The sequence below is a fragment of the Artemia franciscana genome, chromosome 2, assembly GCF_032884065.1.
Source record: "Artemia franciscana chromosome 2, ASM3288406v1, whole genome shotgun sequence".
Taxonomy (NCBI): Eukaryota; Metazoa; Arthropoda; class Branchiopoda; order Anostraca; family Artemiidae; genus Artemia; species Artemia franciscana.
The window spans coordinates 27,989,521-28,004,258 of NC_088864.1; the positions used below are offsets into that span (position 1 = coordinate 27,989,521).

Genomic DNA, 14,738 nt, shown 5'->3' on the forward strand with positions numbered 1-14,738 from the left:
CAACTCAGCTACTTCGGCTTGAATACATTCGTTTTTGAATTGGTATATGATGAAATAATTCAGACGTCACATGTGGACAAACACGACGTCAGCCGACAGACAGACACACAAACATTCATTTTTGCTCTTCACTCATTTTCCTCAACTCACCGAACTTTTTTTTTGTCTATTAGTCACATACATTTTTTAATTAGTGAGTCCTTTGTCGACCGTTTCCAAGCATTCAATACTTCCAAATTTTGTCAGTACATACACTTTCAATGGTAGTACAATGTTACAACATTAAAATTCCCCTTCATGTAAGCTCCCATTTATATAAATAAAGCAACATGAACAGGTGATTGGGAACATTAGAAAGTACTTTTAAACAAGAATTGACAGCATTGAGCACTTGATAGCAGTAAGAACACATGCCTCTGGCCATTATATTAGACTTTTTAGTTCATTTTGAAAACCAATTAAAACAATTTTTTATATTTGTTATTTGCTCCAGCACTAGTGGGGCACCGGAACCACCGTAGGTGCGTCGCAATTTGTAACCAACCGAAGTTTTCGTAATAAGGGTTTTAATACCCTCCCCCCATCAGGACATGTATGAAATAGAGTAATTCCCTAGATACTTTACTGTCTGGAACATAAAGAAAACGTTTTTTGATATGTGATGTAGTTGAGTCTACATTAATCAAATCCAGAGTTTCCACACATTGCCTCCTTTTAAGCAAAGTTTCCTCCCTTCCTTTTAAACAAGATCCATTTGTTCAGAGTTACTAGTCACATAATACAAGCGTGCTTTTATCTTATGATCAAGGTTTTATTTTAATAAATAGGAGAAATTTTAATATTTGGGCGCTTCAACTGGAGCTGCATCATAGTTCTTCGGTGCATGGTAAGACGGAGCACTATAGTCGCCGTGATTATATTCCCAATAGTGTTCTCCATACCCTCCATGAGTGTCAGCCCATTTTGCCTGAAAACAAAAGGAGAACTTTCGTTAGAAATTAAGCATTTATTATGCACTAAACACAATTTTGTCAGTGTTTCGTGATTTTTGCTTAACTAGAGTTTGATTAAGCAAAGTGGAGTTGCTATGTAGTCCTGCTTAGGATTAGATAAGTATAACGCGTTTTCATTTGAAAAACTACTTTCACAAGCGATGACAGTAAATGCCGATTTTACGCATCTTATAACAAAATATAACGTGGAGCAAATAAAATTAATTACATTTTCAAATTAATAATGGCAAGTTTTCGTTAATAATGTTAATTTATTGCTAATTTGACAAATCGTTTGTGAGGTGTTTTTAGAAATGTCATTGGGCATTATTAATAGGTTGCTTCTATAATCTTCTACTTTGTTATAATTGACGTTAACGACATGAGAGATTTAGCTCTAGTTCTTCCGAACTGAGAAGTTAGAAATTTTTCTACTCATTAGCATCGTATGGAACACATTAAATCGCAACAGACTTTATATATAATATTTTCTAACTGTGGGTCTGGATCAATCATTAGATACCATTAAAGTTTTTGAAGCAATGAGAAAAATCCATATTTTGCCTCCAAAAAAGGAAGAGGAATTTATATTTATTGTGAATCTGAATGCTCCAGTTCAGGGAAATTAAAAGCTAATCAAATATCTTCAGAAACGGAATTCTTGTTCATAATACAATCTTGGCAATGTTAGAATTTCTCAAGATGCATTCACAATGCGATTTTGCAAACATAGTAAGTAGCTAGCGCAACTTCGAACCAGTCAGAATTGTTCAGCCGATTAGAAAATCCTATGAAAAATCTGATCAGTTCAAATTAGCGCTAACTAGTAAAAACCGGATGGAAAAGCTTTTCGTCTAATTGGTAGCTACGTACTTCGGGACAGGCTGAAATAATGAAAAAAAAAAAAAAAAAACACAAAAAAGGCAGATGGTGATTGATAATGGTTGTGCTTACGTTTCTTTCATGGCTTTAATAAATAAAAGCTGGTTGAAATTTAGTGAAAGTAACTATGCAGAATTATCTTCTCATAGCAAGGTTGACGCCCAGTGATTTTAGATTTGCTGTTAACTGTCAATCAATTGTAAGCACTGAGAGGGCAGATTTTGCTCAGATGTTTTCCAGCCAAGAATCAGAACTAATAAAATTCGGTACTTGTATGACACATCCCCTGCAGCTCAAGTTGTTCATGCATTGACGTACTGTAAACCGGTTTCTTTCGCTAGTTTCTTTCAACTTAGCGCGAAAAAAGACAAAGAGAATTGACAGAATAGATGAGAAATAGCCCAAATTATAATTTGCATACTAGGGGGGATAAAGTATTTAGACAGTGTGAAGTCAGAAAACAATTCTTATTTCATAATATCAGAATAATTGTGGCAAACACATTTTACATGCAAACCCACGGTTCTTTACCCCCAGCCCCAATATATAACCCAAATTTGTTTCCAAAGTATTACATTTTTACCATACTTAGGTACATTTTATTAGGATCAACCTAACTTCACTTATTGAGCTGCATAGGGTATATTATACAAGTACCTAAAATGGATTATGCTGTAAAACAGAAATAATGACAAATATTTACGAAGACTTTGAAAACCAAGAGTATATTTTTGGCCTAGATTCGATAAAAAAAATATTAATTGTACAAAAACATATTGGACCATGGCTACAAAATGTCATGATACGCATGGCTATATGTATAATAAGACATAATAAGCACTTGCGTAAATATTTTAAGAAATATAGCATGCTGCATAAAACTCATCTCTGCAATCCATTACTATTTTAGCAAAGACCCCACCCTTCCAATTGTCACAAAATCACTACTTCTTAACTAATAAATTTCACGCCCCGAAATATATCCTATAATGTCCAAATGAAGCCAAGTTCACTGCAGAGAATGGTGGACCAGATATACATTAATATTACAGTATATACGGCAAGAGCAAGGACCTTAATCAAGCCGAAACCTTCCTGGAAACTTCCTTCACTCCTAAAGTTGAGGCAAGTTCCCATCAAAGTCAATGGACCCTACTGATTCTTCCAATTCAAACCCGTCTTAAAATAAACTTTAAGTTATTATACTCTGTTTCCACCGTAAAGAATTTACACAGATGTGTAGCCCAATGCATTACAATGAAGTTTCTGAGTTCCCTATGTGATTATTTCATATAGGCATCCGCCTTCCTCCAACCCCATTCCCTTACCAACATTCCAAAGCTCATCGATTCCTTGCAATTTCTACTGCTCTAAATACAGTAAGTAAAATAATCCTCAATCACGCTTCAAAGCAGGATTCTTGAATTTGTCATTCAGAATTAGAAGTTCTCTGTAGCATCCTAGTTGTATTCTCTGTAATTTAATCTTGTAATTTAATCTATAATTTTAACCTGATTTTTTTTGCCACCAATTCCTTTAAAATTGGTTTCCATATTATGTCTTATTTTAACGCAGAAAGATAGACTTAGTGTCTAAACATCCGTGGCTCTCAATTGTTCTTCTAATAATGAAAGGGGTATTGCGATAACTTCAAATTGGCAAAAAGACCGCGAAGAGATAAAGAATAAGACAAAAAAAATACGGGAAGTAAGGATAAGGAGTAAAACATGAAACCGAGTCATTTGGATATTTACTCTTCTAGGTCACCAGAAAGGCGGATGAATAAGTATATATCGGCATGCACAGTTATAATTCCACTTTCTAAAAAAGTGCGCTTGTAACTCGAATTTGTAACTTTACTCTCTAAATCGAGAAAGTGACTTTCAAACCATTTTTTAAATAGCAAAATGAAGTTTTCGAAATTAATTTTTTCAGATTTCTTATATAAAAACGATTTACCAGTAGTTTTCAACAGATAAATCACTCCAGTATGAAATTAATAAAAGGCAATCTAGACGGTTACTGATTTTGAATAAAACTAAAACATAAACATGTGTTACCCTTGTCCTGAATCGATGGTCCTTTGACTGCTCATAATGTGACCTTGAGTGATCCTTGTTGCCTCGGTTGTAGCCAAATTCGTACTCGTGGGGTCCTGGCGCATTGGCATATTGAAAATAGCCCTATTTGAAGAATAATAGATTTAAAACTTGAAGATATTAGAATGCCTTAATTATGACAAGCCAGTAATACTATTTTTTTCTATTATGTGTAAAAAAAAGTAGCTTTCCCAAATACTAAAGTTAGGAGTAATAAAAAAAAAAATAGAATACAAAAGTAAATAGGCTCCGTCTATTTTTTACATTATGGATGAGAACAAATCTAATAGGTTAATTCCGTCATAAAATAATTAATATTAGAAAAAGCACGAGGGACCCTAAAATGACCAGACAATTTTATTCTATCGAATATGCCAATAAATATTGATTTAGTTTCCCAAGAAAAAGTCATAGAATCCTTATGAAAATCCTAGTGGGAATTGTTAAGAAATTATTGAGCAAAAGCTACAAATATTTGACGGAAAACAACTATCTCTACTTACAATTTCTTAGTAAGCTTTCACATTTTTCATTTCAAGTAACCTGGAAGCTTTTTTTGTGATTTTTCGTTTTTTTTTTAACTGGCTAGCATTCTTCAACATTTATGCTAAAACAAGCAATTAATAAAATTTTGTCTATAATTAAGTCAACATCTGATTTGGCAGAATCATTTGGATAATCTTTAAATATTTTCGCCAAACTAGATTTCGTACGCTGCATGCCATATCCCAAAGACGAATCCTTCAGAAATTGTTGCAAGAAAATAGTCAGTGCAATTACTAATCAAATTCAAGCTTAACCTCGAAAATAGCTTTTTAATCAAACAGTTCGTGGAGCGACTCGGCTCAATAGTAACTGAAATTCTAAAAAACTGAATTTTAATATCAGTAGATACATCAAAAGAATAAACTTATGTTGCTGATTCAAAACATATAAGATTCGTCAAGTTTAGTATTACTTATAAAAAGTTACGTGTCTGAGGATATTAGCTTATTTTTTTTAGATAGAGGGGAAACACCCCCTCAGGTTTAAAGTATCTAAATGAAAATAACGCCATCATATTCTGTGTACCAGAAAACCCTACTGTAGAAGTTTCAAGTTCATATATAAAAAATGTGAAATTTTGTTGTTTTTTTTTTTTTTACCAGAAGACAGATCACGGATACATGTTTATTAGCTTTTTTGTTAGGTTTTCCCCAGGGGTGACCGTATCGAAATTATAGACCTAGAAAATCGGGAGCGGGTGATAGAAACGGAAATTAAAGTTCCTAGTGTCCTTTTTAAGTGACCAAAACGATTGGAGGGCAACTAGCCCCCTTCCTCGTCCCTTTTCTGCAAAGTTATCCGATGAAAATTTTGACAGGTTTCAGCATAGCTGAAAGATCCAGTAACTATGTCTTTAGGGGTAATATGACCCCCCAAAGTTTGTGGTGAGAGGCCTGTAATCTGTGACATTTACCCATTGTTTTCGTATAGTATTTGTTACTGGGAAGTATACAGACATTTTTCAGGGGAGGGACGCAAGGTTTGTGTCTTGCGTGGGTTTCCATAGGGAGAATCTTACGTGGGAAGGCAAATTTCTGGGGTGAATTTTACACTGGGGGATTTGACAGAATTACTCTGCGAAATTCTGTTAAATTGTATTGCATTCTCTTTGGCTAATTGTACATGTCGAGATGTTTCGGGGGAACTACCCGGGGACTGTTTTCCTCATGTTTTGATTATCGGGAAATAATTTCCACGGAAGGGAGCGTTTCTGGAGTGATCGAGAAACCGATTAGAGATTAAACTCTTATTCAAATGATAGAATACTAAGAAGAAGTTTTCAGGCTGAATCGTCCGCAAGCAATTTTACGGGAAAAGGGATTTTCAGCGAGGACTGAACTGTTTGCCCCCTCCTGAATACTTTGCTCTTTACACTAAAGTTTGATAGTTTGACTTGCTCTTTAGCGTAAAGAGCAATGTATTGAGGAGGGGGCGACCCTTCATATACGGAATAAATCGGCAAAAATCAATTTTCAAATTTTGTTTGAATTTTACATGTACTATAAACCAGATTCAAACCGGCATTAGTTGAGAAACGTTCAGGAGTTAAATAAAAAAAAAAGTTGTTTTTTTAAACTGAAAGTAAGGAGCGACATTAAAACGGACAGAAATTGAAATTATTCCGTATATGAAAAGGGCTTTACTCTCCTCAACGCCTCGCTCTTTCGCTAAAGTTTGATTCTTTGCCACTTTTTAGAACAACAAAAACTTTAGCATAAAGAGCGAGGCGTTGGGGAGGAGATAACCCCTTTCACAAAAGGAATAATTTTAAGTTTTGATGTCGCTTCTTACTTTCAGGTAAAAAAAAATCGGTTACTATGGGCTGAACTTCGTTCTTTACTAGGTTGCAACAATCGCTACAATCATGATAAAAATACTCAATTCATAAATTACAAATACCTGTGGTGGAGCTTTATTGTATGTTGGTCCATTGTAGCTGGGACTCTTTGCTATATCTATCTCTTCCGCGGGACGGCATGAAACAAATGCGACCAACACGGCCAAAACCTAAACACCAAATAATTAGATTTGTTGGTTATGACCTACAGGCTACATATAGCACTATGGTGAAATCATAAGGTTTATGGTAACGAACTGTGAGTAAACAATGACTTAGGCTAATGGTGACCGAAATTCTGTAAAAGGCGTTTTGATAACCAAGTATTATTGAGAACCAGGCTTATTAAAGTATATTAACAATGCATGGTATCTTATTTTTAACAATTCTTTGTTTTACCCTTCATCTACCACTTTTTTTCAGGTGAAACTGAAGATTTATCGAAATAAAAAAAATCTACTAAAGAAAAAGAAAAGAAGAAAGAAAACAAAAAGACAAATAAAAGAGAGTGGAATACAAGTGGAATAGTAATATATAATATCTCGCCAATAGTGTTAGAAGTGTAGAAAGAGTTAATCCAATCAGAAAGCTGTAATAAAGGATTGATTATTATAAATACTTAATATGAACTCAGTGGCGGTTCTGGTCTCTCTTGCACCCCAGGCAAAATCTTGATCAGCACCTCTTCCCTCCTGTCTCTCACAAAATTTTCAGGGTAAATCTTACCAAAATTTTCATTTCTAGCAAAATTATTTCCAATTTATTAATTAGTTAATAATTTTTTTAATATCATTTAATTATTTGATTAGTATGATTTATTTTAACATAATTATTTAATTATTATTATTTTATTATTTTTAATCCCTTTTTATTTTATAAATTAATCAATAATTATTCTCATCTATTAACTGCGTCCTCTACTTTATTAAAAAAATTTCAAAAGTTACAACGTGATTATAACCGTCGGATTATTTGTTTGAAACTTTACGCCCCTCATTTCTTCACACGGGGCAAGTGACTCTTCTGTCCGTCTCCTAGAACCGCCTCTGCATGAACCCCACAAAGGAAGAATTAAAAATATCAAAGGAACTTCTCACTTTTTCATTTTTTATTGTGACACATTGGTTCTATTGAACATTTCAAAGAGTTTTAGGCTAGTTTAATGCTTCGGATTAGACATAAACAGCCATATTTATATTAAATAATAAAACATCCAAGAGGTTTCAGGGCTAAAAGTACTATTTAAAAAATAGACATAAAAAATATTGACTGAGTTCAAACCACTTACTTTAATCAGTTATTAACTGAATTCAGGCTTCGGCTTTAAGATACCTAATTATTTGGTATACTACAAAAATACTTAATAAAATGTTCGACCAAGTTTTGTTTTTCAGGACCATCACGCAGAAATTTTGAGTCTTTCTCAATAATTTCTTATATTTTCAACAAAATTCATTAATTTTGCAACTTTTATTAGAGCACACCCGCCCCCCTCTCCCACGAAAAAGCAACACTTTTTCCCCCTCTCCCACAAAGAGGCAACACTTTTAGCCAAAGCCAACACTTAAACTAAAAACAAAGTGCTTACCAGGAAAATAAACTTCATTTTTAGTTAACAAATAAGAACTGACAAAGAAGTCCAACATTGTGGCTCTTATAAGCAAAATCAGGAACAAATTACTCATATCATTTCCTTTGAAAGTGAAAAGAAACTGTATAATAAATGCTCAAGTCTAATAATTTCATCGGAATATGTGGTCTAGCGGTCACAGAGTTCAGTAATTAGCCTTATTATCACTAGGCAAGTTGTGATCATTAGATACAACAAATGATCAGCAACTATATTGTAGCTGTGGGCAACTTTCACAGTCTGAACCAAATTCTAGAACAAATCGAAGGCCCTCAAGATCTGAATATACATTAATATATATATATATATATATAAGATAATAGAACAATAAGCTTCTTATTGTTCTAATGAAACGGCCCTTGTGTTTCTTGAGTCATTCTTAAAGAATCAGCAGAAAATTCAAACCTTAGTGTAAGGATCGAGGTGTTGTGGAGGGTGGCAGCCTCCTTCATGCACCTAGTACTTTCTGTTCGTTTTAAGTTTTAATGTTAATCCTTACTTTCAGTTGAAAAACTTGTTTTGTTTTTTTAATTTCTGATCTTTTTTAAATAATGCCAGGAAATCTTACTCCACCTCCACAGAAAAATCCCTTCATCATGGAAATACCCTCTAGACAATTAAACCCCGGTGAAAACTTACCCCGGACAATTACTCTTTACCACTCTAAAATTGAGACGGAAAAGAAAAAGCTAGACATATAAATAGAATTCTGGCAAATTCCCGCAGTGTACAATTTCCCCTTACAAGTTCACTCCCTGGAAATTTCCCTCCCCATAGAGTTCCCCCGTAGAAAACCCCCCAGCAGAAAATTTGTCCCCCCTCACACCCGAAAATGTATGCATGCATCCCAATGACAAGCACTATGCGTAAACAATGGGCAAATTTTATAGCTTAAAGAACTTTGCCCTGGGGCTGGGAGGGATGTCATGTTATACCAAAAGGCAAATTTATTGGCCTTTCAACTATGATGAACAAAATGGCCATCTCAAAATTTTGATCGGTCGAATATATACATATATATATATATATATATATATATATATATATATATATATATATATATATATATATATATATATATATATATATATATATATATTATATATATATATATATATATATATATATTATATATATATATATATATATATATATATATATATATATGTATATTTTGTATTTATGTTACACATACATATATATATATATATATTGATATACACACACACACACACACACATATATATATATATATATATATATATATATATATATATAAGATATATATATATACTAGCTGTTGGGGTGGCGCTTCGTGCAACACCAACACCTAGTTGGTGGGGGCACTTCGCCCCCCCCCAAGCCCCCCCGCACGCGTAAGTCGTTACGCGCGATATTAGTTACGCGCCATTGTAGTTGTGTCCCTATGTCCCACCTGTGAATATATATATATATATATATATATATATATATATATATATATATATATATATATATATATATATATATATATATATATATATATATATGTTTTTAACTACGTAAAACTTGCGAATATACAACATACTTTGCTGTCCCATTGTCTGTGCATATAAATAGATTGTCAGGTTTACCGACTCTTGAACATGCAACATATAATGGTCCATGGGAAAACAATCCGTATCCAGATCTATACCTCATGATTCTAATGATTACCCTTGAGCATTGTTGATGGTGATTGCTAATCGACCATTCTCTGTGTCGCCGTCGTCATTTATATATCCCCCTGTGCCCCCCGGCGTCCCCGTTGTAGCTGTGTCCCTGAGTCCCGGTCGTCATTTATATTCCCTGTGTCCCGGTCGTCATTTGTGTCCCGGTGTCCCAGTCTGTGATTTCTCCTTGAGTGTCCCGGGCGTCATTTATATTCCTTGTGTCCCGGTTGTCATTTGTGTCCCGGTGTCCCGGTCTGTATATACATTCGTTTTTGAATTGGTCTTTTTTTTAGTTTTTAGTTTTTTACCTTTTTTTAGTTTTTTTAGTTATACCTCATGATTCTAATGATTGCCCTTGAGCTTTGTTGATGGTGATTGCTAATCGAACATTCCCTGTGTCCCCGTCGTCATTTATATATCCCCCTGTGCCCCCCGGCGTCCCCGTTGTAGTTGTGTCCCTGTGTCCCGGTCGTCATTTATATTACCTGTGTCCCGGTCGTCATTTGTATCCTGGTGTCCCGGTCTGTACATACATTCGTTTTTGAAATGGTATATGATGAAATACATTTTTGTATTTTTCCCCTTTTTTCTTTTTAGTTTTTTTTTGGTTTTTACTTTTTTTTAGTTTTTTAGTTTTTTTTTCTTTATTCTTTTTAGTTTTTTTTTCTTTTTATTTTTTTTAGTTTTGTTTTTCTCCTTTATTTTTCATTTTTTCCTTTTTTTTCTTTTTTTTCTTTTTTAGTTTTTTTAGTTTCTTAGCTTTTTTAGTTTTTTTATTAGTTTCTTGTTTTTTTTTCTTTTTTGTTTTTTTGCAGTTTTTACCTTTTTTTTAGTTTTTTTTTTACTTATGTCCAACACCAACACCTTTTTTTGGGGGGGGGGGGCGCTTCGCCCCCCCCCCCCCCCCCCCAAGCCCCCACGCGCGCGCAAGTCGTTACGCGCCATATTAGTTACGCGCCATTGTAGTTGTGTCCCTGTGTCCCACCTGTGAATATTGATATATATATATATATATATATATATATATATCTATCTATCTATACATATAAAAATAAGTTGTTTGTCTGTCTGTCGACTGACGTCATGTTTGTGTGTCGACTGACGTCATGTTTGTCGACTGACGATAAGGATTGAGCTGTATGTCGTCATGAAGTTGTTTGTCGTCTGACGTCATGTTTGTCGACTAACGAAACTACAGACCGGGACACCGGGACACAAATGACGTGTTATGTCTGTTATAACGTAATAGAGGCAACAATCTTGACAGGGCCTTTTGAGGGTGAGGCTTTTCTTATTCCACGCATTCTCATGATTCCAATGGATCTGCCTTTTCAACCTAAAAGATTGCAATTCCCAATTTGATTAGCATATTTAGTTTTCAGTCCAGAACCACTAAAGCTATTATGTAAATATCAAAAATATTTATGTTGTCTGAGCAATAATTTTTAGTTTTTATTTCAAAATAGAAAATTACCTGACAATTTTAGAATTATATCTATCTATATATATAAAAATAAGTTGTCTGTCTGTGGATCAGGTGACGTCATGTTTCTGTGTCGACTGGCGTCATGAAGTTAGTTGTCGTCATTTTTGCTATGACGGTGACGTCATTAAAGATATTTAAGACATATATGTTCACGTAGAAATCTATTAATGTTTAAGTTTAAAATGACTGATGAACTTACAATGGCAAAAGCCGATGAAGATGCTCAAAGAGTCTATGCCAAAAAACTTGCTGCTGATAGAGAAAGTCAGAAAAGAAAGCGTGCCGAGGAATTAAAAGAACAGCAAGGAAACAGGCTTGAGGCTAAAGAACGCAAAACCGCGCAGTTAGATGAAGATCCACCTGGACAGCGAGAGTCAAAACATATCAAAACTGAAAATGATAGCGATAATGATTGGGTTTGGGATCTTGACTTGGATAAGGTCATCAATGCCTACCAGATTTTAGTTAAAAAAAACAAAGGTTCGGCGATATGTATTTCATAGTGAAGCTGAAAAATAAAGAAGAAAAAGAAAACTGAAAAAAGAAAAAATGTAAAAAACTAAAAAAATACTAAAAAGAAAAAACACTCAAAGAAAAATTACAGACCGGGACACAAATGACGACCAGGACACTCAAGGAGAAATTACAGACTGGGATACCGGGACACAAATGACGACCGGGACACAGGCAATATAAATGACGACCAGGACACAGGTATTTAAGAATATCGTTCAAAGACAAATTTTTAATTGTAAGAAGACCGTTGAAAGAGAAATTTCTAATTGTAAAATGACTGAAGAACCTACAATGGCAACACCCGAGGAAGCTGCTCAAAACGAATGTATTCACGCCGAAGTAGCTGAGTTGGTAAAGCGTTATGTTTCAGGTTCTAGGTCCGAGAGGCTCCAGGTTTGAACCTTGGCTTTAGCGTTAATACAAAAGAAGAAAAAAATTAAAAAAGGTAAAAACTACAAAAAAACTAAAAAGAAAATATATATATATATTTATATATATCATCTTTTCCACAAAAATAATAATTTAGTGCTTCTGCTTAAAAACAGCAATCGAATTGATGCCTCCTGATACGCAACTATCAACAAAGTGGCAATCGTTGTGGTCGGTGATCAGTTCTTACCTTGAGATAATATTCTTTATAGGCGAAACAATCAGTTGACAAGAATTGCTTAAACTCATCGATGCTACGATGCCCTACAATATCCTGACGAATATAAATGACGCCCGGGACACTCAAATAGAAATCACAGACTGGGACACCGGGACACAAATGACGACGGGGACACAGGGAATATAAATGACGACCCGGACACAGGGACACAACTACAACGGGGACGCCGGGGGGCACAGGGGGATATATAAATGACGACGGCAACAAAGGAAATGGTCGATTAGCAATCACCATCAACAAAGCTCAAGGGCAATCAATAGAATCATGAGGTATAGATCTGAATACGGATTGTTTTCCCATGGACCATTATGCGTTGCATGTTCAAGAGTCGATAAACCTGACAATCTATTTATATGCACAGACGATGGGACAGCAAAGAATGTTGTATATTCGTAAGTTTTACGTAGTTAAAAACATATATATATATATATATATATATATATATATATATATATATATATATATATATATATATATATATATATATATCTATATTCACAGGTGGGACATAGGGACACAAGTACAATGGCGCGTAACTAATATGGCGCGTAACGACTTACTCGCGCGGGGGGGAGGGCTTGGGGGTATATATATATATATATATATATATATATATATATATATATATATATATATATATATATATATATATATTTTAACTACGTAAAACTTCCGAATGTACAACATTCTTGGCTGTCCCATTGTCTGCGCATATAAATAGATTGTCAGGTGTACCGACTCTTGAACATGCAACATATAATTGTCCATGGGAAAAATAATCTGTATTCAGATCTATACCTGATTATTCTAATGATTGCCCTTGAGCTTTGTTGATGGTGATTGCTAATCGAACATTCCCTGTGTCCCTGTCGTCATTTATATATACCCTTTGCCCCCCGGCGTCCCCGTTGTTGTTGTTTCCCTGTGTCCCGGTCGTCATTTGTATCCCGGTCTGTATATACATTCGTTTTTGAAATGGTATATGATGAAATACATTTTTGTATTTTTCCCCTTTTTTTCTTTTTAGTTTTTTTTTTGGTTTTTACTTTTTTTTAGTTTTTTCTTTTTTTTTCTTTTTTCTTTTTAGTTTTTTTTTCTTTTTCTTTTTTTTAGTTTTGTTTTTCTCCTTTATTTTTCATTTTTTCGTTTTTTTTTCTTTTTTAGTTTTTTTAGTTTTTTAGCTTTTTTAGTTTTTTTTATTAGTTTCTAGTTTTTTTTCTTTTTAGTTTTTTTTTGTAATTTTTACCTTTTTTTTAGTTTTTTTAGTTTTTTTTTACTTATGTCCTTGTCGTCATTTATACTCCCTGTGTCCCGGTCGTCATTTGTGTCCCGGTGCTTTGTTGATGGTGATTGCTAATCGAACATTCCTTGTGTCCCGGTCGCTTTCTCTTTAAGTGTCCCGATCGTCATTTATATTCCCTATGTGCCGGTGTCCCGGTCGTCATTTGTGTCCCGATGTCCCAGTCTGTAATTTCGTCAGTCGAAAACATGACGTCAGTCGACACACAAACATGACGTCACTCGACAGACACACACACACACAGACAACTTATTTATATATATATATACTAGATGTTGGGGTGGCGTATTCAGACAATCCGTATTCAGATCTATACCTCATGATTCTATTGATTGCCCTTGAGCTTTGTTGATGGTGATTGCTAATCGACCATTTCCTTTGTTGCCGTCGTCATTTATACATCCCCCTGTGCCCCCCGGCGTCCCCGTTGTAGTTGTGTCCCTGTGTCCGGGTCGTCATTTATATTCCCTGTGTCCCCGTCGTCATTTGTGTCCCGGTGTCCCAGTCTGCGCTTCGTGCCCCCCCCCCCCCAAGCCCCCCCGCGCGAGTAAGTCGTTACGCGCCATATTAGTTACGCGCCATTGTAGTTGTGTCCCTATGTCCCACCTGTGAATATAGATATATATATATATATATATATATATATATATATATATATATGTTTTTAACTACGCAAAACTTGCGAATATACAACATTCTTTGCTGTCCCATTGTCTGTGCATATAAATAGATAATCAGGTTTACCGACTCTTGAACATGCAACATATAATGGTCCATAGGAAAACAATCCGTATTCAGATCTATACCTCATGATTCTAATGATTGCCCTTGAGCTTTGTTGATGGTGATTGCTAATCGATCATTCCCTGTGTCGCCGTCGTCATTTATATATCCCCCTGTGCCCCCCAGCGTCCCCTTTGTAGTTGTGTCCCTGTGTCCCGGTCGTCATTTATATTCCCTGTGTCCCGGTCGTCATTTGTGTCCCGGTGTCCCAGTTTGTGATTTCTCTTTGAGTGTCCCGGGCGTCATTTATATTCCTTGTGCCCCGGTCGTCATTTATATCCCCCTGTGCCCCCCGGCGTCCCCGTT

At 35.0% G+C, this 14,738-nt stretch overlaps 1 protein-coding gene across 1 annotated transcript; it reads right to left on the bottom strand.

Moving 5' to 3' along the window:
• Window positions 1–790: 790 nt before the first annotated feature.
• LOC136039578 (uncharacterized) lies at window positions 791–8,050 on the bottom strand. Its single transcript, XM_065723435.1, has 4 exons — window positions 7,945–8,050; window positions 6,419–6,526; window positions 3,935–4,057; window positions 791–967 (listed from the first exon to the last, which is right to left on the bottom strand). The coding sequence occupies exons 1-4, from the start codon at window positions 7,960–7,962 to the stop codon at window positions 836–838; spliced, it is 381 nt and encodes a 126-aa protein (XP_065579507.1). The 5' UTR covers window positions 7,963–8,050; the 3' UTR covers window positions 791–835.
• Between the last annotated feature and the right edge of the window lie 6,688 nt (window positions 8,051–14,738).